Below are 23,870 nucleotides of genomic sequence, written 5' to 3'. Positions count from 1 at the left end.
GATGTGCTGTGTGTCTTGATGTGCTGTGTGTATTGATGTGCTGTGTGTATTGATGTGCTGTGTGTCTTTGTGTATTGATGTGCTGTGTGTATTGATGTGCTGTGTGTCTTGATGTGCTGTGTGTATTGATGTGCTGTGTGTATTGATGTGCTGTGTGTCTTGATGTGCTGTGTGTCTTGATGTGCTGTGTGTCTTGATGTGCTGTGTGTATTGATGTGCTGTGTGTATTGATGTGCTGTGTGTATTGATGTGCTGTGTGTATTGATGTGCTGTGTGTCTTTGTGTATTGATGTGCTGTGTGTATTGATGTGCTGTGTGTATTGATGTGCTGTGTGTCTTGATGTGCTGTGTGTCTTGATGTGCTGTGTGTCTTGATGTGCTGTGTGTATTGATGTGCTGTGTGTATTGATGTGCTGTGTGTCTTTGTGTATTGATGTGCTGTGTGTATTGATGTGCTGTGTGTCTTTGTGTATTGATGTGCTGTGTGTATTGATGTGCTGTGTGTATTGATGTGCTGTGTGTCTTGATGTGCTGTGTGTCTTGATGTGCTGTGTGTATTGATGTGCTGTGTGTCTTTTTCATGGAAGAACTCATAGTAGTGGTTCTATCCATGTGATATCAGCTTCATAACACCTGGGACCTCATAGTAATGGTATGTAGCTTTATAACACCCTGTTCATGGTAGTGGTATGTAGCTTTATAACACCATGTTCATGGTAATGGTATGTAGCTTTATAACACCCTGTTCATGGTAATGGTATGTAGCTTTATAACACCCTGTTCATGGTAATGGTATGTAGCTTTATAACACCCTGTTCATGGTAATGGTATGTAGCTTTATAACACCCTGTTCATGGTAATGGTATGTAGCTTTATAACACCCTGTTCATGGTAATGGTATGTAGCTTTATAACACCCTGTTCATGGTAGTGGTATGTAGCTTTATAACACCCTGTTCATGGTAATGGTATGTAGCTTTATAACACCCTGTTCATGTTAATGGTATATAGCTTTATAACACCCTGTTCATGGTATGTAGCTTTATAACACCCTGTTCATGGTAATGGTATGTAGCTTTATAACACCCTGTTCATGGTATGTAGCTTTATAACACCCTGTTCATGTTAATGGTATATAGCTTTATAACAACATGTTCATGGTATGTAGCTTTATAACACCCTGTTCATGGTAGTGGTATGTAGCTTTATAACACCCTGTTCATGTTAATGGTATATAGCTTTATAACAGCCTGTTCATGTTCCCCAACCTGAGCTAGATGTGAACCCCAAACCTGAGCTAGGTGCGAAACCCCCCCAACTTGAGCTATATACAGTGGGGCAAAAAAGTATTTAGTCAGCCACCAATTGTGCAAGTTCTCCCACTTAAAAAGATGAGAGAGGCCTGTAATTTTCATCATAGGTACACTTCAACTACGACAGACAAAATGAGAAACAAAAATCCAGAAAATCACATTGTAGGATTTTTAATGAATTTATTTACAGATGGAGAACCTACACCAGTCGAGCAATTCATTTCAACAATAATCTTCATTTTAATTTGACTAAGAGGGTTTAATTGGAGTCTATTTCTTCTGGGCATATAAATTAGCTTACCTCAGATAGTTAAATTATGAGGCTTAACAGCCTAATTGAAGTAGGATTTTTTTTATTAGGCCTACTTACAATTGCAACTGGTCAAACATTTTGCATCCTACATAAAACAATTTAAAGAAAGAAAATTCTGCATGTTCGATCTAAAACAATGTAGCTAATAATGAAAAGCGCACATTTGTAAATCCCTAACTGTAATTGGAAAGGTAGATAACAAATTAGTGACATTGTGGTTACAATAAAGAATGTAAACAAGATGCTGTGTTTTTTTCAAATTTACAATAGTGATGGACAACTGGAGGCATTTTGAAAACAGGTTTTCAAACACTTGTTTTTCCACAAGTGTACTGTAGCAGGTGTAGCCCATCATGCTAATGTTTCCTATTAACAGGACAATAGACGTTTCATAGCCCGGCTACTGCAGTGAAAATCCCTGAACTCGCAAATGTATTCAGTGCTTAAGTCCTCTAAAGTGTTTTAGAGGACTAACTCAGAACAGCAGTACAGTGTTTCTTCATCAAAGTCTTTATACTTTCGTTAAAATAAAATAACGAGAAAAAACATTGAAATGCGGATGTTTATTTATTAAACTACATTTTAGTCGCACCCCCCGACCCCCCCCCAGTTCCACGACCACAGGTAAAACCTTGCTGAGATGATCAATGTAGTTGTTGTATCGTCAGTTTCTCTTAGCCATAACATTTTGATGGCCTTGAACCAGTTCATCTTAGCTTGTCGGCTTGGCAGAGTTACGGATTAATGTTTTCAGTTGATGCCAAACGAGTTCGATCGGGTTTATATCAGGAGACCGATCTGTAGAGGTGAGAAAAAATATTTATAGATATACTGTAGGCCTACCGTAGGTGTTGTAGGTGTTGTAGGCCTACCGTAGGTGTTGTAGGTGTTGTAGGCCTACCGTAGGTGTTGTAGGTGTTGTAGGCCTACCGTAGGTGTTGTAGGCCTACCGTAGGTGTTGTAGGCCTACCGTAGGTGTTGTAGGCCTACCGTAGGTGTTGTAGGCCTACCGTAGGTGTTGTAGGCCTACCGTAGGTGTGTAGGCCTACCGTAGGTGTTGTAGGTGTTGTAGGCCTACCGTAGGTGTGTAGGCCTACCGTAGGTGTTGTAGGTATTTTATTTATTTATATTTAACCTTTATTTGACTACATAAAGGTCTACTTACTCTGCTGACGTCTTGACCCAGTCTATCTCCTCATTTGCAATGCAAACCCGGGCGGCAGTACGTTTTGGGTCATTGTCTGCATTTGGAGAAGAAAACAAGACATTTAGCCAAACAGCCAACATTAGGTACAATAATATAAATATACATCTAAACGTTACAAAAATATTGCTATAATCCTACCTTGAAGGAAACGATGTGGTCCCAGAAACACCTCTCTGAGACAAGCATGGAGAAACAGAAATGTCCTGTGATGTCTACTGAACAATCAAGTTCGGTTTCTCCAGAAATAAATAATTCCAAATAACAAACTGGCTTTATTTTAAAATTAGTGAGAATATCTCACCCCGTGTTCAAGAATTGACTTTTTCTCACTCACTCTAGGTTAAATGAAAACGAAATCTCCAAAATGTTGGTACTTTTTTAACAAAGCGTTTTTATTATTATTAATTAATTTAGAATGATATAAAAGCCCCTCAGGATCTGTGAGAATATCTAACGGAAAATGCCCCTTGGAATCCTCCAATCCTTTAAATTTAATTATTGGCGGGGAGTCACCTCATTGAATTTTTTATTTATTTAGACATACTGTAGGCTTACCATAGGCGAAATGAGTTTCATCCGTGTTGAGTAATGTGATGTTAAAAGTGGTGTCGTTCTTATTTCTTTAAAGAGCATATTGAAGTTAGAAGCAATAAGGTTTGAAGCAAAAGGCGTACAACATATTTAGCACTGTTTTGCACTGCTCTGAGACAAGCATGGGGACTGGTCTCCATCTCCATTTGGGTATTGGTTAGACTAGAATTAGAAAATTAGGGTGCAGAAATGTTATGCTCTTAGTATAATCTTTATTTAACTAGGCAAGTCAGTTAAGAGAAAATTCTTATTTACAAGGACAGCCTACTCCTCCCTCCCCATCGGGGAATTGAACCCCGGTCTTCTGTCCGCAAGACACAGGGATTCTTCAGCTCAATAGCCCAGTACTGTACTGCTGACCGTCATGTTGTACAGCGCCATATTTTCTCCTCCATCCTAACAGAAACACAGTTTTTTCATTTGTTATAGAATAGAAACACCATAATATTAATCAAATTCATTGAGAAAGTAGTCAAAAGTTTGGACACACCCACTCATTCCAAGATTTTTCTTATTTTTTACAATTTTCTACATTGTAGAATAATAGTGAAGACATCACAACTATGAAATAACAGATATGTAATCAGTTAAGAACAAATATTTTTTTACAGGGACAGCCTACTCTTTCCTCCCCATCGAGGAATTGAACCCTGGTCTCTCGCGTGCCCACATTCTCTTGTACAGACATGGCACGGTCTACCTTATGTAAGGAATTCGGCACTTTCCTATGTTTACTACAGTATGTATTGTAGGCTATGTTTACTTGTCAGACTGCACAGTAGCCTAATAAACGCATGCAGCTGGCTTATATCTTCAGAATGCTTTATTATCCAATTGTAAAAGTATATACTGTACAGTACTGTATTTCTTCATCGGCATCTTTATGCTTTCATTAATAAAATAATGACAAAAATACTCTTTCAAAATGCATATGTTGATTTAGTTATGGATCCATAACGAATTACTATGGGAATGAATATCACTGATTTCATTGTCTAATGAAGGCACACCATTTAGAATCCTCTTATGCTATTGCCTTCTCCCGACCGTCACGTTGTACAGCGCCATATTTTCCATCCCATCCTGACGGAAACCCTGGGTGTTTGGTTTTTCGTTTTTCTCAGAATAGAAACGCCATATTTCTTAAAATCAATCCCATATACTATGTTATTACAAAAAAGGTATGGAAAAAATATATGGAAGACTAAATCAAATGCTTCTTTAAGATGCCGTCTGGTGGTCAAACTAGCACTAACTTGTATTAACAGAAAAAATGGCTGACAATTAAATAACGTGCCACAGAATGCTGCAGCAGCCCCGCAATTTGACGCAACTTTTAACTTCTTCGGGACAGGGGGCAGCATTTTAACTTTTGGATAAATAGCGTGCCCAAATTCAACTTCCTGCTACTCATCCCCAGAATATAAGATATGCATAGTATTGGTAGATTTGGATAGAAAACACTCTGAAGTTTCTAAAACTGTTTGAATCATGTATGTGAGTATAACAGAGCTTATGTAGCAGGCAAAACCCAGAGGACAAACCATTCCGATTTCTTTTTTTGTTGTTGAGATCACTGTCTATACAATGCGTTTTCATTGGAAAACCAGATTTCTAAAGGACTTGTTTGCAGTTCCTACCGCTTCCACTGTCTTTAGAAATTGGTTGAGGTTTTTCCTTTGTGTAATGAAGAAGTACGGCCATCTTGAATGAGTGTCATTTGAAGTGTACTGTTAGATAGATACTTTTTGAGAGAGGCGCATGACTCAAAGTAGCGTCAGTTTGTTTTCCTCCTGTATTGAACACAGATAGTCCCGTCTTCAATTTGATCGATTATTAAGGTTTAAAAATACCTAAAGTTGTATTACAAAAGTAGTTTGAAATGTTTTGGCAAAGTTTATAGGCAACTTTTGAGATATTTTGTAGTGATGTTGCGCAATTTGGAAGCTGTGTTTTTCTGGATCAAACGGGCCAAATAAATGTTCATTTTGGATATATATTGACGGAATTAATCGAACAAAGGGACCATTTGTGATGTTGATGGGACATATCGGAGTGCCAACAAAAGAAGCTCGTCAAAGGTAAGGCATGAATTATATTTTTTATTTCTGCGTTATGGGTCGCTCCTGCAGGGTTGAAATATGCTACCCTCTCTTTGTTTACTGTTGTGCTATCATCAGATAATGGCATCTTATGCTTTCGCCGAAAAGCCTTTTTGAAATCTGACGTGTTGGCTGGATTCATAACGAGTGTAGCTTTAATTTGGTATCGTACATGTGTGATTTAATAAAAGTTTGATTTTTATAGTATTTTATTTGTTTTTGGCGCTCTGCATTTTCCCTGGCTATTGGCCAAGTGGGACGCAAGCGTCCCGCTTATCCCAGAGAGGTAGGAGGAACCAAAAATAGTCTACTAATATGCAGTGGCGATTTTAACTTGAAAATATTGGTGGGAATCAACTAAGCGCATATGTATCGAAACCACTATACTACAAAACGCTAATTGCCTCGCTTCATATATTGGATAGTTACAGTGGACTTTGCTATCACAGAAGCAATCAACTGCAAAGATCAGATGCGCCACCCTCTTCCATTTTAAATCTGGATTCTTCCAGATCAGATCATCCCTCTTATATTTTAATCTGGATTCTCCAGATCAGATCAACCCTCTATAAATTTTAGTGTGGATTCTCCAGATCAGATGCGCATCCTCTATCCATTTTAATCTGGATTCTCCAGATCAGATCAACCCTCTATCCATTTTAATCTGGATTCTCCTGATCAGATGCGCACCCTCTATCCATTTTGATCTGGATTCTCCAGATCAGATCAACCCTCTATCCATTTTAATCTGGATTCTCCTGATCAGATGCGCACCCTCTATCCATTTTGATCTGGATTTTCCAGATCAGATCAACCCTCTATCCATTTTAATCTGGATTCTCCTGATCAGATGCACACCCTCTATCCATTTTAATCTGGATTCTCCTGATCAGATGCACACCCTCTATCCATTTTAATCTGGATTCTCCTGATCAGATGCACACCCTCTATCCATTTTGATCTGGATTCTCCTGATCAGATCACGGAAACACCATGACCGATAACTTCTGAAAATAACGTGAAGGTAAAAGATGGAGTTTGTAATATCACCACATTAATTCTTTTTTTATTTTTAAGTAACCGCAAAACAAGTTCTTATTTTATATGGGTTACCCCCCCCCCCCCAACACTGGTCCTAACTCCTCTCTCACCCCCCCACCCCTCTCTTTCTCTCTCGTTCTCTCTCCTTGGTAGGTGATGACCATCCAGATCAAGTGTTTTCAGGAGATCATAGATATCGGCTACAGAGTCTACCATTCCTACGAGCTGCCCTGGTTCAGGACACTCAGCTGGTAAGGACCGACTATATCTTTCTTGTCAGTTTCGATTATCCTTTTTTTTCACTCCCTCTTTATCTCCCCCCTCTCGTTTTTCTCTCGCTCTCTTTTCTCTTCTCTGTCCCCTCTCTCTCTTCTCTCTGCCCCCCCCCCTTTCTCGTCTCTGAAAAATAGAGAGCCATCAACTGTTTCCGGTTTTAATTATATGTGCGACTGTCCTGAGGCCAGGTTAGAGGACATAGAATGACCAGCAGGAGACAGGGATACCATCTACACTTTATCACCACACAGGAGACAGGGATACCATCTACACTTTATCACCACACAGGAGACAGGGATACCATCTACACTTTATCACCACACAGGAGACAGGGATACCATCTACACTTTATCACCACACAGGAGACAGGGATACCATCTACACTTTATCACCACACAGGAGACAGGGATACCATCTACACTTTATCACCACACAGGAGACAGGGATACCATCTACACTTTGTCACCACACAGGAGACAGGGATACCATCTACACTTTATCACCACACAGGATACCATCTACACTTTGACAGGGATACCATCTACACTTTATCACCACACAGGAGACAGGGATACCATCTACACTTTATCACCACACAGGAGACAGGGATACCATCTACACTTTATCACCACACAGGAAACAGGGATATATCTAGATTTATCACCAACAGGAGACAGGGATACCATCTACACCACACAGGGGTTAGGAAGTCACCAGGCAGGGATACTCTACACTTTATCACCACACAGGAGACAGGGATACCATCTAGTGGTGAGTTGTGTTGAGGGAGACAGGGATGCCAGTGTCTACACTTTATAGGAAAGACAGGCCTCTAGTGGAGACAGGGATACCATGTACACTTTATCACCACACAGGAGACAGGGATGCAGTGTCCTTATCACCACACAGGAACAGGGATACCTAGTGGAGACAGTTCTACACTTTATCACCACACAGAGACAGTACCATCTGTTTATCAGAGACAGGGATCTTTATCACCACACAGGAGACAGGGATACCATCTAGTTTATCACCACACAGGAGACAGTACCATCTACACTTTATCACCACACAGGAGACAGTGATACCATCTATTTATCACCACACAGGAACAGGGATACCATCCTAGTGGGATGAGTTGTGTTGTCACCAGACAGGAGACAGGGATACCATCTCACTTTATCACCACACAGGAAAGGCCTAGTGGTGAGTTGTGTTGAGGTCCAGTGTCCTTATAGGAAGGGCCTAGTGGTGAGTTGTGGTGAGTTGTGTTGAGATGCAGTGTCCTTATAGGAAGGGCCTAGTGGTGAGTTGTGTTGAGGTGCAGTGTCCTTATAGGAAGGGCCTAGTGGTGAGTTGTGTTGAGGTGCAGTGTCCTTATAGGAAGGGCCTAGTGGTGAGTTGTGTTGAGGTGCAGTGTCCTTATAGGAAGGGCCTAGTGGTGAGTTGTGTTGAGGTGCAGAGTTCTGACCTGTTGTCTCTCTTGACATCTTTGTCCAACTAAAGAACAGACTGTGTTGAGGGGGTTTGATATCCTCACCAGGTACAATCGTGTCTGACCAGGTCACATGACTCTAGCCCAGGGAAGAGTGTTCTGGAAGGGCCCTTGTCAACCCCCTAGTAACTGAGTACCCAGGACCAGAGGTGTGAATCCGGGAGATGGTAGAGTTCTGGAGAGTTTCTCTCTCTCTCTCTCTCTCTCTCTCTCTCTCTCTCTCTCTCTCTCTCTCTCTCTCTCTCTCTCTCTCTCTCTCTCTCTCTCTCTCTCTCTCTCTCTCTCTCTCTCTCTAGAAGTTTGTGCCTTTGTATCCCAGGGGACAGAGAGGGTTGGGTTTAACAGTCTCTCTGTCAAAAATGACGACTAGTTTTATTTTTCAGGTAATAGTCTGAATATAGAGTCCGTCCGTCCCACCTCCCCCCCTCGCCTTGTTTTTTTATTTTATTTTTATGTTTCTGTAGAGCAGAGCAACCTTTTCCCATAAAGGCACACAAACAAACTCATACACACCAAGGCTTGAGTTGAGCCAACCATGAGCAAATGCCACTGCCATGCTGGAAGTTTTCATCTATTTTTGTTGTACCTTTTTTATTTATTTAACTAGGCAAGTCCATTTGGAAAGTACACACGCAGCATGCCCTCTGAACAGCCTAACCCTCCACCAATTGAACTCTGACCCCTGAACAAAAAACAAAAAAAACACACAAAAACAAAAAGGAATGAATACAATATCCTTGTTTTCCTTCAATTACTTTTATCCTGATGATGATTTGTGTGAATTGATATTGACTTGTTTGCCTTCCTTTTTAAATTATCATTATTATTATTATTATTGTTTTTTTTTTTAAAGGTACTTCCTGGTTTGTGTGAACTACTTCTTCTATGGTGAGACATTGGCGGAGTACTTTGGTGCGTTGGTGCAGAGAGAAGAACCGCTCCAGTTCCTGGTCCGATACCATAGATTTATCTCCTTCGCTGTCTACCTGGCAGGTGAGCCTCAGTGTAACGACGTCGGCACCATGAAGACGAGTGGAAGATAGATAGACATATCAAACAACATTGTATTTGTCACATGCACCGACTACAACCTTTACAGGGGAAATGCTTACTTACAAGCCCTTCACTAACAAATCCGTTTTAAGAAAAATAACATTTAAAAAAAAATATATATATATATAGTTCTTATCTCCATGGTGATATGAATCTGTGATTTGTTTCGCCCTGCCGCTGTTATAAAACCATAAACGTGAAACGGTCTGTCGGTAAATCCGTCCTAGGTCACTTTGTTCATGGAAACAACCATACTAATACACTGGTCTATAACGACGTGTGTGTGTGTATAGGCACATTTTAACAGCCTCATTTTGACACGTGGGGTCACGAGAGAAACTATGAATGAAAGAAAATCATGCTTGGTTCATAGAATCGGGGTTAGACTGAGTAACCGGTTTTCTGTTTTCTTCCTACACAAATGTGGCGCTATCTTTTTAAACGGTTTAAGCTACAACGTGAAAAACCCAAGCAGGGTTGCAGCCCTTGACACAAACCGGTTCGCCTGGCACCTACTACCATACCCCTGTTCAAAGGCACCTACTACCAGACCCTGTTCAAAGGCACCTACTACCATACCATACTACCACCTACTACCATACCCCTGTTCAAAGGCACCTAATACCATACCATACTACCACCTACTACCATACCCTGTTCAAAGGCACCTACTACCATACCCCTGTTCAAAGACACCTACTACCATACCCCGTTCAAAGGTATTTATATATTTTGTCTTGCCCAGTCACCCTCTGAATGGCACACATACACAATCCACGTCTCAATCGTCTCGGGGCTTAAAAATCCTTCTTCATCTACACTGATTTTAAGTGGATTTCGGTGACATCAATAAGGGATCATAGCTTTCACCTGGATTCACCTGGTCAGTCTGTCATGGTCAGAGTTCTGTATTCGGTTTCTCTCTACAGATAGTCCACAAGCCTTCAGAACCCCAGTGAACAAGACCAGGAAATAACTCCGAAATTGATGATGATCTTTTATTTTCTAATCAACATCTGGTGAACTTCTCAATGCCTTTCTGATGCGTTTCAGTCACTTCAAACCAGACTGTCTTCAGATTCAAATTCCATTAAAAGCACTGCCAAGCCTGTCATCGTCCCAATTTTTTTTTTTTTTTTGTAATCATTGGCTGTTGATTACACAATTTCTTTTTTTGTTGTATCAAAATGGGGTCACGGACAAAAAAAACACTTGCAAACCTCTGGCCTAGCTACTTACCCTGCAAACAAAAAAATGAGTCGCGGAACATCGGGAGGTTGTGTCGTGTTCCCCTGAATGTCCTTAGGACGTCCCCTGTTTGCTGGGTAGTTTTATTGTAAAAACAAGGCTGACATGAAACATTTGACTACTGGACTGACTAAGTGCCTCCACACTGCAGTTGGTGATTAACTAACAGGGCTATAAAGTATGTTTCTCAGATGCCTATGGACTCGGGTCAAAGAGCACGTCCGTTATAACCATTAAGAAACAGACCACTATTGTCACTTTCCCTCCTTCCTTACCTTATTGGTGTGTTAGCTAGTTAGGTGACTACATGACAACATTTCCTTTCTCCCTCCAGCCTCCTGCTGCAGCCTGGAAGATCAGATTCCAACTGTTTTTGTTGCTGTTTACACATTCCCTGAAAAATCTGCCAATAGATCTGATTTGGGTTGCCAATGTAAACACAGCCTTTGTGAATACAGGCCTTGGAGTGTCTTTTGATTTGACCCTGGCTGGAGTGTGACTGTCTGTCACAGCCGTTTAAAATCCACAGCTCTGCTGAACAGACTAAATCTGCCCGGCGACTCAATACCCTGGCTGGAGTGTGATTCCTAGGGGATCTCATATCGGCTGCTTGCATTATGTGGCGAAACCCGACACACAAATGAGGGTTTTAATCGACACCTTCAGCACAAATGTGACCGACCGGCTCGATTCGATTTTATGTAGCAACATTTGAAATAGTGTTTATTTTTTATTTTTTACATTAGATAGAAGTAGAGACTCAGAGAGAGAAAATGGCTTATCATACACTACAGTTGAGGAACAATAGGAAAGTAATTCTGCTTTGAAAGTTGATAAACTTGTAACCCCACTTTTGAGAAAATGGCCCTTGAATGTTTTGGTACACCTACTGGAGAGCTCTTCTTTGTCTGCACCCGTTCACACCCTCTTAAGCCTTTTAGCTTCACCCATCTCTTTATGGATTCACATGTGTGGCGAGACAGCCAGCTGTCGTTAGCTAGCCAGCTGACGTTAGCTAGCCAGCTGACGTTAGCTAGCCAGCTGACATTAGCTAGCCAGCTGACGTTAGCTAGCCAGCTGACAGTACACTTTAACTTGCAATGAGAATGACTTTCTGACAACATTTGAAACGTTTATATCTGAAAATGTAGCTAGCTAGACTGTTTTCGCTTCTCCCTCTCTGTCACGGATGCCACGGTTGCCCTTAGTTTGACGATGTAATCTGGAGACAGGTGTTTTATACAACAGCCTTCTTTGTGTTCTCTTTTCAACTCCCTCTGCATATTTGAAACGAGTCACGAATTGAGTTCTATTAGCCCAGGTCCCACATCTGTTTGTGCTTTCTTGACAACTTGGCGTGACATTGGCAATATCAGACCGCACAAACAAATTTGGGACCGGGGCTACAAATCTATAGCTCTTCAATCAATCCAATGGAGTTTTCTGAGGTTGCTTTGTTCACTGTGTAAAATGTTTAAAGATCGAATTTTCATTTTGAGAAACCCCGCACCACTCTTTACCACAACACCTTTATTATTTTGTTTTGAGTAAACAGAGGAGAGGCGTGTATAACAGTTTGATAAAATACATTTTACATGCGACAATGTCCGAGGGAACAAAATAGTTGTAACGTCGTTCTTCGTTTGTAGAAAGAGAGTCGGACCGTAATGCAGCGTGGTGGTTACTCATGACTTTAATGGAAAAAGCAACACATGAAGTAACAATACAAAACAAAACAACAAACGGAACGTGAAACCTAATTACAGCCTATCTGGTGAAACTACACAGAGACAGGAACAATCCCCCACGAAATACACAGTGAAACCCCGGCTACCTAAATATGGTTCCCAATCAGAGACAACGAGAATCACCTGACTCTGATTGAGAACCGCCTCAGGCAGCCAAGCCTAAACTAGACACACCCCTAATCAACCACAATCCCAATGCCTACAAAAACCCCAATACGACAATACAATAAACCCATGTCACACCCTGGCCTGAACAAATAATTAAAGAAAACACAAAATACTAAGCCCAAGGCGTGACAATAGTGTTTGTTGTTAGTAGCTTCTTGGTTGTAATTATCCCAAACGGACAGTTTGACCAATTTTATCGATTCCAGTTTTAAAAGACAATGTGATGTCCCGTTCATTCAATAGAGCAGGGAATGTCATGTGACTGTGTATAACCTCTCGCTGTTACGATCATCAGGCCTTCTACAGTGACTGATTGGTTAATAGCTAAGGACGTAACGATTCACAGATACGCATCTGTCCCCGATGGTCATTTTTAGATAAAGTTTATAATTTCATAACGAGCAATACTTTTTTGCGAGGTGCGCTGCATGGCCGAAGTCAGAGAAGATCTCTCCATTAAGCTTCCAAACAATCAAAACCATAATTTTGTTGTGATGGGGCGGGTGAAATCCAAAATGTGATTAATATACATTCGGTATGTCATAGCTCATTTGTAAAGAATAAATATTGATGCATGACTAGCTCAAACACTTAATCTGCAAAAATGACAAGTTAATTTAGTGGGGGATGGTGATTTCAGAACCACAGCGGGGATACAAAACACATAGGCTACAATGACCAAAAATTTGATGGGGGTGGTAGTTTCCCTTATGGTTCTAATCTGATGGGGGTGGTAGTTTCCCTTATGGTTCTAATCTGATGGGGGTGGTAGTTTCCCTTCTGGTTCTAATCTGATGGGGGTGGTAGTTTCCCTTATGGTTCTAATCTGATGGGGGTGGTAGTTTCCCTTATGGTTCTAATCTGATGGGGGTGGTAGTTTCCCTTATGGTTCTAATCTGATGGGGGTGGTAGTTTCCCTTATGGTTCTAATCTGATGGGGGTGGTAGTTTCCCTTCTGGTTCTAATCTGATGGGGGTGGTAGTTTCCCTTATGGTTCTAATCTGATGGGGGTGGTAGTTTCCCTTATGGTTCTAATCTGATGGGGGTGGTAGTTTCCCTAATATGGTTCTAATCTGATGGGGGTGGTAGTCTCCCTTATGGTTCTAATCTGATGGGGGTGGTAGTTTCTCTTATGGTTCTAATCTGATGTGGGTGGTAGTTTCCCTTATGGTTCTAATCTGATGGGGGTGGTAGTCTCCCTTATGGTTCTAATCTGATGTGGGTGGTAGTCTCCCTTATGGTTCTAATTTGATGGGGGTGGTAGTCTCCTTTATGGCTCTAATTTGATGTGGGTGGTAGTCTCCTTTATGGCTCTATTTGATGGGGGTGGTATTCTCCCTTATGGTTCTAATCTGATGGGGGTGGTAGTCTCCCTTATGGTTCTAATCTGATGGGGGTGGTAGTCTCCCTTATGGCTATAATCTGGTAGTGGGGTGGTAGTCTCCCTTATGGCTATAATCTGGTAGTGGGGTGGTAGTCTCCCTTATGGCTATAATCTGGTAGTGGGGTGGTAGTCTCCCTTATGGCTCTAATCTGGTACCTACACCATAGATATACGCTGAGTGCACAGTTATTAGACAAATTGTATTCCTCACGATTCATTTTATTGTTGAACGAACACAATGTTCTTAGTCAATCCAAAATGTTATTGAACCTCAAACCGGAATGTTTAAACAAGGGAAAAGTGAGTCATGTCTTTCTCAGGGGAATATATAAGTGTGCGCAATTAAATACCAAAAATAATTTCTCCCAACTCCCTTGTTTATTCTCAATTTTTAGAGTAAGGGTAACAAATAAGTTATACCAAATGACAATTAAATGTAAAAACAAATGGCCTTTCAAAAATATTCAGTGACCGATATGGCCGCCTTTTCTTTTCTGTTACTGCCATGAGCCTTCCATCCATGGAGTCTGTCAGTTTCTTGATTTTTTTCACAAACACCTTTCGCTGAGGCAGCAACCACAGCCTCCTAAATGCTGCTCAAAGAGATGTATTGACTTCCCTCACTGTAAATCTCACATTTTGAGAAGGGTCCCACAAGTTCCCAATAGGATTTAAGTCAGGAGAGAAAGGGGGCCAAGTCATTATTCAGGCATCTTGCTGAGGCCCTTGCTGGTTAGCCAAGCAGTGGAGTACTGGGATGCAGGTGATGGAGCATTGTCCTGCGCAAAGATCATGGCCTTCTTGAATGCTGAGGACTTCTTCCTGTACCACTGCTTGAAGAAAGAATATTCCAGAAACTGGCAGTAGGTTTGGGAGTTGAGTTTCAGTCCATCTTCAACCCGAAAAGGTCCAACTACCTCATCGTTAATGATAGCATCCCATACCAGTACCCCTCCTTCACCTTGCTGGCGCCTGACTCAAAGTGGTGTCCCTGTGTCCATTGCTGATCCAGCCACGGTCCCATCCATCTGGTCCATCAAGAGTCATTCTCATTACATCTGTCCATGAAATACCTTTGGGCAAAGAAATACCCTTTTTTTTATTTTAAATCTTGACGCTTCAACCTGTGAATCTTATTCAGTGGTGGTCGTGTTTCAGCCTTCTTGACCTTAGTCATGTCTCTGAGCTTTTGATACCTTGTACTTCAGGACTCCAGGTAGGTTGTACCTCAGGACTCTCCAGGTAGGTTGTACTTCCAGGACTCTCCAGGTAGGTTGTACCTCAGGACTCTCCAAATAGGTTGTACCCCAGGACTCTCCAGGTAGGTTGTACCCCAGGACTCTCCAGGTAGGTTGTACCCCAGGACTCTCCAGGTAGGTTGTACCCCAGGACTCTCCAGGTAGGTTGTACCTCAGGACTCTCCAGGTAGGTTGCCGTTCTGGACTATGTTGGCGCTGGAGGATAATGGGTTCCTGGTAGCTTGACGGTTAATTCTTCTGCAGTTCATTTTGCTCCTTTTCTTCTCCATGCGTTGGTTTTTGCGGCCCCCAGTTGACATTTCGCAACAAAACGTTTGATTGTCCGGTCGTCGCGCCTCAATAGTTTAGCTATTTCAAGAGTGTTGCATCCGTCTGAAAGGACTTTTCAGTGTTTTGTTTTTTGTCCCATTTTTAAAAATTAATTTTTACCTGAGGTAATGAAGCTTGGCAAATAATTATGCACACCTTTTGATATAAGGCGGCATTCACTTTCGCCACACCCTCCCTCAATACACAAATACATTGCATATCACCTGAAAATGATTCGATCCCAATAAGCATTCAAGTTCATATGGTTTTGGAGTTGGAAAATGTGCATAGAAACAATGATAAGATCAGAATACTCACTTGCCTAATAAATGTGCACGCAGTGTACATCATTCTCTCTCACACACACACACTCACACACACACACACACACACACACACACACACACACGCTCACACACACGTCAGCTCAGACATATCCAGCCCGTGAGTTCCCCATCAGCAGCTGATTTGAACTTGAAAAGAAATGTGTGTTTTTTACAATAAATAAATGCCACATTTTGATTCTCATTGATTCACTGAATTGTTTTCAAATGTAAACCTCTTAGTTTCCTGTATGGTAATGGAGTCCATGTATCTATATACGTATATCAAATTGTCTAGAAAGATGCACATCCCTATTGATACCCCACTGCAACAGATTAAAGGGGGGGGTGGTATGGAATGATGATGATGATGATGAAGATTATGTTCTTTCCCACCATCCTTTGGGGGAGGTATGGAATGATGATGATGATGATGATGATGATGACCATCCTTTGGGGGGGTATGAATGATGATGATGATGATGATCTTTCCCACCATCCTTTGGGGGGGAATGATGATGATGATGATGATGGAATGATGATGATGATGATGATGATGATGTTCTTTCCCACCATCCTTTGGGGGGGGGGTATGGAATGATGATGAAGATGATGTTCTTTCCCACCATCCTTTGCAGAGAAACTGACCGCATGTTATTTGATTTTTCGCAGGTTTCTGCATGTTTGTTCTGAGTTTAGTGAAGAAGCATTACCGCCTGCAGTTTTACATGGTGTGTATGAGTCACGTAACCCTGGATACCACTGACTGACTAACATCCTGGTACTCTGCGTGCCGTACCGTACAGCAGGGTTCCCCAACTACGTCCAGCCACGGATGGTCAGGGTGGCTGGAACATGGGTTTTAAATAATTTCTACAGTGCAAATTGACAGCAAGAATCACCAAATGGGTATTTTGACAAAAACAGAATAATTTCAAACTTCTATAACGTCGGGATACGATCACCTCTTTTATGTTTGGGAATACTTGGATCATATTTCCTAAATTAAAATCAATTTGAGTTGATTTCCTGGTGATATCTTTTATTTTTTAAATATCCAACAATGAAAATAATAAAATAAATATATACTGTACCAGTCAAACGTTTGGAATCACCTCCTCATTCCAGGGTTTGTCTTTATTTTTTACTATTTGCTACGTTGTAAAATAATAGTGAAGACATCAAACTGTGAAATAACACATATATGGAATCATGTAGTAACCAAAAAAGTGTTAAACAAATAAAATATATTTGAGATTTGAGATTCTTCAAAGTAGACACCCTTTGCCTTGATGACAGCTTTGCACACTCTTGCCATTCTCTCAACCAGCTTTGTGAGGTAGTCACCTGGAATATACAGCTCCCTCCTATTGGGGAACCCCATTATACAGCTCCCTCCTATTGGGGAACCCTACTATACAGCTCCCTCCTATTGGGGAACCCTACTATACAGCTCCCTCCTATTGGGGAACCCTACTACACAGCTCCCTCCTATTGGGGAACCCTACTACACAGCTCCCTCCTATTGGGGAACCCTACTACACAGCTCCCTCCTATTGGGGAACCCTACTATACAGCTCCCTCCTATTGGGGAACCCTAATACACAGCTCCCTCCTATTGGGGAACCCTACTATACAGCTCCCTCCTATTGGGGAACCCTACTACACAGCTCCCTCCTATTGGGGAACCCTACTATACAGCTCCCTCCTATTGGGGAACCCTACTATACAGCTCCCTCCTATTGGGGAACCCTAATACACAGCTCCCTCCTATTGGGGAACCCTACTACACAGCTCCCTCCTATTGGGGAACCCTAATACACAGCTCCCTCCTATTGGGGAACCCTAATACACAGCTCCCTCCTATTGGGGAACCCTACTATACAGCAGACTACGGTTCAAATGGAACCCTACTCCCTATGTATCGCACCACTGTTGACCTTGACCACTGTTTTTGACCTTTGAGTGGAAAGTAGAGCACTACATAGTGAAATGATAAATACATTTGACAACTCTCTCTCTCTCTGGACTAAACAGTAGGTGCACTACATGGGATGATGTTTCAGACTCGCCAGCATGACACACACACACACACACACACACACTAGTGTGCGTTGTATTAGCCTACCATAGATATCAGTGGGTGTAGTGGTTTGGAATGACTCAGCCTTGTCGATCTTGATACTGTATTTCTATATCTATTGCATGCCTGTCTAGATGCTGTATTTCTATATCTATTGCCTGCCTGTCTAGATGCTGTATTTCTATATCTATATTGCCAGCCTATCTATATACTCTATTTCTATAGCCTGCCTATCTAGATGCTGATTTTCTGTATCTTTTGCCTGCCTATCTATGTACTGTATTTCTATAGCCTGCCTATCTAGATGCTGTTTTTCCTGTATCTTTTGCCTGCCTATCTATGTACTGTATTTCTATAGCCTGCCTATCTAGATGCTGTTTTTCTGTATCTAGATACTGTATTTCTATAGCCTGTCTGCCTATCTGCATTCTACCTACCAACATTGTTATTGTGAGTGGTCAGGCTACATTCCCCATGGCTAACTGTGTGTGTGGTTTACCCCTGCAGTTTGCGTGGACCCATGTTACCCTACTGATAGTGGTGACTCAGTCTCACTTGGTCATCCAGAACCTGTTTGAAGGAATGATCTGGTAAGAGACACACACAGCAAACACAACACGCCCAGAAACCTGTCCCTTCTCTCCTCTTCACTAATACTGTAGTAGTCGGATTCTCTGATACTGTAGTAGTCTGATTTTACCATCTGAGCCCTATGGTAGTTAGCCCTATGGTAGTCAGCCCTGAGCCCTATGGTAGTCAGCCCTCAGCCCTATGGTAGTCAGCCCTCAGCCCTATGGTAGTCAGCCCTCAGCCCTATGGTAGTCAGCCCTATGGTAGTCAGCATGAGCCCTATGGTAGTCAACCCTATGGTAGTCAGCCCTCAGCCCTATGGTAGTCAGCCCTCAGCTCTATGGTAGTCAGCTCTATGGTAGTCAGCCCTCAGCCCTATGGTAGTCAACCCTATGGTAGTCAACCCTCAGCCCTATGGTAGTCAGCCCTCAGCTCTATGGTAGTCAGCCCTCAGCTCTATGGTAGTCAGCCCTCAGCTCTATGGTAGTCAGCCCTCAGCTCTATGGTAGTCAGCACTCTAGCTCTATGGTAGTCAGCCCTCAGCTCTATGGTAGTCAGCCCTATGGTAGTCAGCCCTCAGCTCTATGGTAGTCAGCCCTCAGCTCTATGGTAGTCAGCCCTCAGCTGGTAGTCAGCCTATGGTAGTCAGCCCTCGGCTCTATGGTAGTCAGCCCTCAGCTCTATGGTAGTCAGCCCTCAGCTCTATGGTAGTCAGCCCTCAGCTCTATGGTAGTCAGCCCTATGGTAGTCAGCCCTCAGCTCTATGGTAGTCAACCTATGGTAGTCAGCCCTCAGCTCATGGTAGTCAGCCCTCAGCTCTATGGTAGTCAGCCCTCAGCTCTATGGTAGTCAGCCCTCAGCTCATGGTAGTCAGCCCTCAGCTCTATGGTAGTCAGCCCTCAGCTCTATGGTAGTCAGCCCTCAGCTCATGGTAGTCAGCCCTCAGCTCTATGGTAGTCAGCCCTCAGCTCTATGGTAGTCAGCCCTCAGCTCTATGGTAGTCAGCCCTCAGCTCTATGGTAGTCAGCCCTCAGCTCTATGGTAGCCAGCCCTCAGCTCTATGGTAGTCAGCCCTCAGCTCTATGGTAGTCAACCCTATGGTAGTCAACCCTCAGCTCATGGTAGTCAGCCCTCAGCTCTATGGTAGTCAGCCCTCAGCTCTATGGTAGTCAGCCCTCGGCTCTATGGTAGTCAGCCCTCGGCTCTATGGTAGTCAGCCCTCGGCTCTATGGTAGTCAGCCCTCGGCTCTATGGTAGTCAGCCCTCAGCTCTATGGTAGTCAGCCCTCAGCTCTATGGTAGTCAGCCCTCAGCTCATGGTAGTCAGCCCTCAGCCCTATGGTAGTCAGCCCTCAGCCCTATGGTAGTCAGCCCTATGGTAGTCAGCCCTCAGCTCTATGGTAGTCAGCCCTCAGCTCTATGGTAGTCAGCCCTCAGCTCTATGGTAGTCAGCCCTCAGCTCTATGGTAGTCAAATACAGAGGTCCTCCTCATGGCTCTGTATTCAAACTGTATTTTGTTAAAAAAATAGCTCTATGGTAGTCAGCCCTCAGCTCTAGGTAGTCAGCCCTCAGCTCTATGGTCAAATGTAAAGGTCCTCCTAGGTTGTATTCAAACTGTATTTTTCTGTAAGGTTAAGATGCTCGTTGGTCAAATGTAAAGGTAATGTTAGGTTAGAGTTGACATGTGTTTTTCTGTTAGGTTAGAGTTGACATGTGTTTGAATGTTGTTTTTCTGTTAGGTTAGAGTTGACATGTGTTTGAATGTTGTTTTTCTGTTAGGTTAGAGTTGACATGTGTTTGAATGTTGTTTTTCTGTTAGGTTAGAGTTGACATGTGTTTGAATGTTGTTTTTCTGTTTGGTTAGAGTTGACATGTGTTTGAATGTTGTTTTTCTGTTAGGTTAGAGTTGACATGTGTTTGAATGTTGTTTTCCAGGTTCCTCGTCCCTGTCTCCATAGTGATCTGCAATGACATCATGGCCTACCTGTTTGGTTTCTTCTTTGGCAGAACACCACTCATTAAGGTACATTTACTGTATATTGTATTATATTATACACCCAGTGGCCAGTTTATTAGGTACATCACCCTCGTTCACCAAAATGGATGGCTCCTACAGACAGTGAGTCACGTGGCCATATAAAGCAGGCAGACAGGCATCGAGGCATTCAGTTACTGATCGATTTGAACGTTAGAATGGACAAAGCTAGTGACCTAAACGACTTTGAGGGTGGTATGATCGTCGATGCCAGGCGTGCCAGATCCAGTATGTAAGAAACGGCAGCCCTCCTAGGCTTTTCACGCACGACAGTGTCTAGGGTTTTACCAGAATGATGCGACAAACAAAAACCATCCAGTCAGCAGCAGTCCTGTGGGCGAAAAACAGCTCGATGATGAGAGATCGGCAGTCCTGTGGGCGAAAAACAGCTCGATGATGAGAGATCGGCAGTCCTGTGGGCGAAAAACAGCTCGATGATGAGAGATCGGCAGTCCTGTGGGCGAAAAACAGCTCGATGATGAGAGATCGGCAGTCCTGTGGGCGAAAAACAGTTCGATGATGAGAGATCGGCAAAAACAGCTCGATGATGAGAGATCCTGGCAGTCCTGTGGGAGATCGGCAAAAAACAGCTCGATGATGAGAGATCGTTCGATGATGAGAGATCAGTCCTGTGGGCGAGGAGATGATCGGGAGAATGGGAAGCTGGGTGCAAGCTAACAGGTGAATAACGGCATCTCGGGACGCACAACTTGTCGGTCCTCGTCACTGATTGGCTATTGCAGCAGAAGACCACACCGGGGTTCCTCTCCTATCAGCTAAAAACAAGAAGAAGCTGCTCCAGTCGGCACGACATCATCAACACTGGACCATTGAAGAGAGCAAAAACATGGCCTGGTCTGACGAATCCCAGTTCCTGTTGCGTCACGCCGATGGCCGAGTCAGGATTTGGCGTAAGCAGCATGAGTCCATGGATCCATCCTGCTTGGTGTCAACGGTACCGGCTGGTGGCTGTGGTTCTGGGGGATGTTTTGCTGGCACCGGTAGGCCTGTAAATGTAGGCATATTTGAACACAGACATACTTTTTCGAAAAAGTAAATATATCCATAAAATATCCATGTGACATTGTTATACAAGGAAATATCATGACATTTCAAATTATTCATTTAAATAAAAACAAACTTTTCAATATAATTTTTAATGACTCGTGCCCCAATTTAAAAACAGACCGGTACCATGAAGCATGTAGCTTGTTGTTTACAGTATGTTGGCCAATCAAAGTGACTAACTTCACAGTCAGAGGCGTCATGTGTAGCAGGAGTTCACTAATACAGATGAAAATCAAATCACATAATTAAAAGTGAAATAATGAAGGAGTATGCTACAACGAGCAACCAACAGGTAGGCTGTTTTTTAACATGAATCTGTTTGGGGGGAGAAAGTATAGTATGTAACGTTAGCCTAGCTAGCTTCTGTAGGCTACTCCATTCAAGACCGCCACATGTAACGTTAGCCTAGCTAGCTAGCTAGCTTCTGTAGGCTACTCCATTCAAGACCGCCACATGTAACGTTAGCCTAGCTAGCTAGCTTCTGTAGGCTACTCCATCCAAGACCGCCACTGTCTTGAGTTGATGATACATTTTTTGGGCTGCTATAACTTACCGAATCTTGGCTGTAGCCCAGTTGAATCTCTCTCCCTCCATCCGCTTGCTCCCCCCCCACACCACCCGTCTCTCACACTGTCTCCTCACCGGTGGCAGAAATAGGGCTCAGCTCAGGTTACACAATGTAAGTTTTTTTTAAATCACAACTTATTTAAAATATCCAGATATCAGAAAATGTATGATAGTATTAAAATAGTAAAATGATTTACACACACACACACACACACACACACACACACACACACACACACACACACACACACACACACACACACACACACACACACACACACACACACACACACACACATATATATATATATATATATATATATATATATATATATATATATATATATATATATACACACACACTGATAAACAGTCAGGCATTTTTCAGTATAGCCACAGGACAGATACATATGACCTTTCCCCCATCGGAGTTGAGTCACATGCAGATCTGGGTTAGGGTGGACACACACACACACACACACACACACACACACACACACACACACACACACACACACACACACACACACACACACACACACACACACACTCACACACCCTGTTACTCACACACCCTGTTATAGGCCAGGATGGGCTGGGTGGAAACGCAATGTCATCACTGTGTTGAAACACTCCCATCACTGTGTAAAATAGGGGTGTGAATGTTTTAAAAGTTAAAACTTCTAAATTAAATTGGGATTCTTAACATTTTAAATGAAAATCCCCAACCTGAAAAACAATTTTTTTCATAACAGCACTGTGATTTAAATGTTATCATAAAACTACCACTAACAGGTTCCGATCATCATAAAGCATTTTTATATAAATATATATATATGTGTATTCTCAGTGTGTGTACTAGTATAAATATATATATATATTTTTTTTTTTACAAATACCTAATGCCACAATACTGTAACTTTTTAGTAGGAGGATATTGATTTAAAATAGTTATACTTTATTATCCAGAGCTGTACTGGGATGCTGTTGTGTAAAACCCATCATCTGTCTGGGTGGCTGGTGTCAGACTATCCTGCAGGTGAAGAAGCCGGTTGTGGACTTCCTGGGCTGGTGTTGCATACTTACCCGTGGTCTGCTGTTGTGAGGCCGGTTGGACGTACTGCCAAATTCTCTCAAATTAGGTGACCTATGGTAGAGAAATTAACAATAAATTATCTGGCAACCGCTCTGGTGGAAATTCCTGCAGTCACAGCATGCCAATTTGCACAACCCTTCAAAACTTGAGAAATATGTGGCGTTGTGTTGTGTGACCAAACTGCACATTTTAGAGTAGCCTTTTATTGTCCCCGGCACAAGGTGCACTTGTGTAATGATCGTGCTTCTTGATATGCAACACTTGTTAGCTGGATGGATTATCTTGGCAAAGGAGAAAAGCTCACTGACAGCGATGTAAAACAAATGTGTGCACAACATTTGAGAGAAATTATTTTTTTATGAGTATGAAACATTTCTGAGATCTTTTATTTCAGCTCATGAAACATGGGACCAACACTTTACATGTTTGCGTTTTATATTTTTGTTCAGTGTACATGGTCCCTCCTGTCTTGACTGCATCAAACCGAGAGTGGCTAGCCAGCTAACGTTAGCTAGGCTAATTGAGACGACATTAACTTCAACTGTGCGTTTTCTCCGCGTCCCGAATCCTACAGTGAATAACTCCGTTCAGATGAATAAGTAGCAGTCTTCCTGATGGCTCC

General features: G+C 42.4%; 1 protein-coding gene and 1 long non-coding RNA gene across 2 annotated transcripts; one reads left to right on the top strand and one right to left on the bottom strand.

Annotated features, from left to right (window-relative positions):
- Positions 1-595: 595 nt before the first annotated feature.
- On the top strand, positions 596-20,631 carry LOC124034719 (phosphatidate cytidylyltransferase 1-like). The gene is made up of 6 exons (XM_046348206.1): positions 596-601; positions 6,720-6,817; positions 9,191-9,330; positions 16,502-16,560; positions 18,420-18,502; positions 20,418-20,631. Exons 2-6 carry the CDS (start codon positions 6,723-6,725, stop codon positions 20,620-20,622), a joined length of 582 nt encoding a protein of 193 aa, XP_046204162.1. The 5' UTR covers positions 596-601; positions 6,720-6,722; the 3' UTR covers positions 20,623-20,631.
- LOC124034720 lies at positions 2,318-3,924 on the bottom strand. The gene is made up of 3 exons (XR_006838623.1): positions 2,971-3,924; positions 2,791-2,866; positions 2,318-2,423 (listed from the first exon to the last, which is right to left on the bottom strand). It is a non-coding gene; the product is annotated as an uncharacterized LOC124034720 (long non-coding RNA).
- Positions 20,632-23,870: the final 3,239 nt, after the last annotated feature.

The sequence above is a fragment of the Oncorhynchus gorbuscha genome, linkage group LG04 (genome assembly GCF_021184085.1).
Source record: "Oncorhynchus gorbuscha isolate QuinsamMale2020 ecotype Even-year linkage group LG04, OgorEven_v1.0, whole genome shotgun sequence".
Classification (NCBI taxonomy): Eukaryota; Metazoa; Chordata; class Actinopteri; order Salmoniformes; family Salmonidae; genus Oncorhynchus; species Oncorhynchus gorbuscha.
The sequence above is the reverse complement of the archived record's forward strand: the minus strand, read 5'-3'. Positions and strand labels throughout refer to the sequence as shown.

Coding starts and splice junctions, on each gene's coding strand:
- LOC124034719 (XM_046348206.1), top strand. CDS start 6,723: ATGACCATCCAGATCAAGTGTTTTCAGGAGATCATAGATATCGGCTAC. Junction 9,331..16,501: donor CTTCGCTGTCTACCTGGCAG/GTGAGCCTCAGT, acceptor GATTTTTCGCAG/GTTTCTGCATGTTTGTTCTG. Junction 16,561..18,419: donor ACCGCCTGCAGTTTTACATG/GTGTGTATGAGT, acceptor TTACCCCTGCAG/TTTGCGTGGACCCATGTTAC.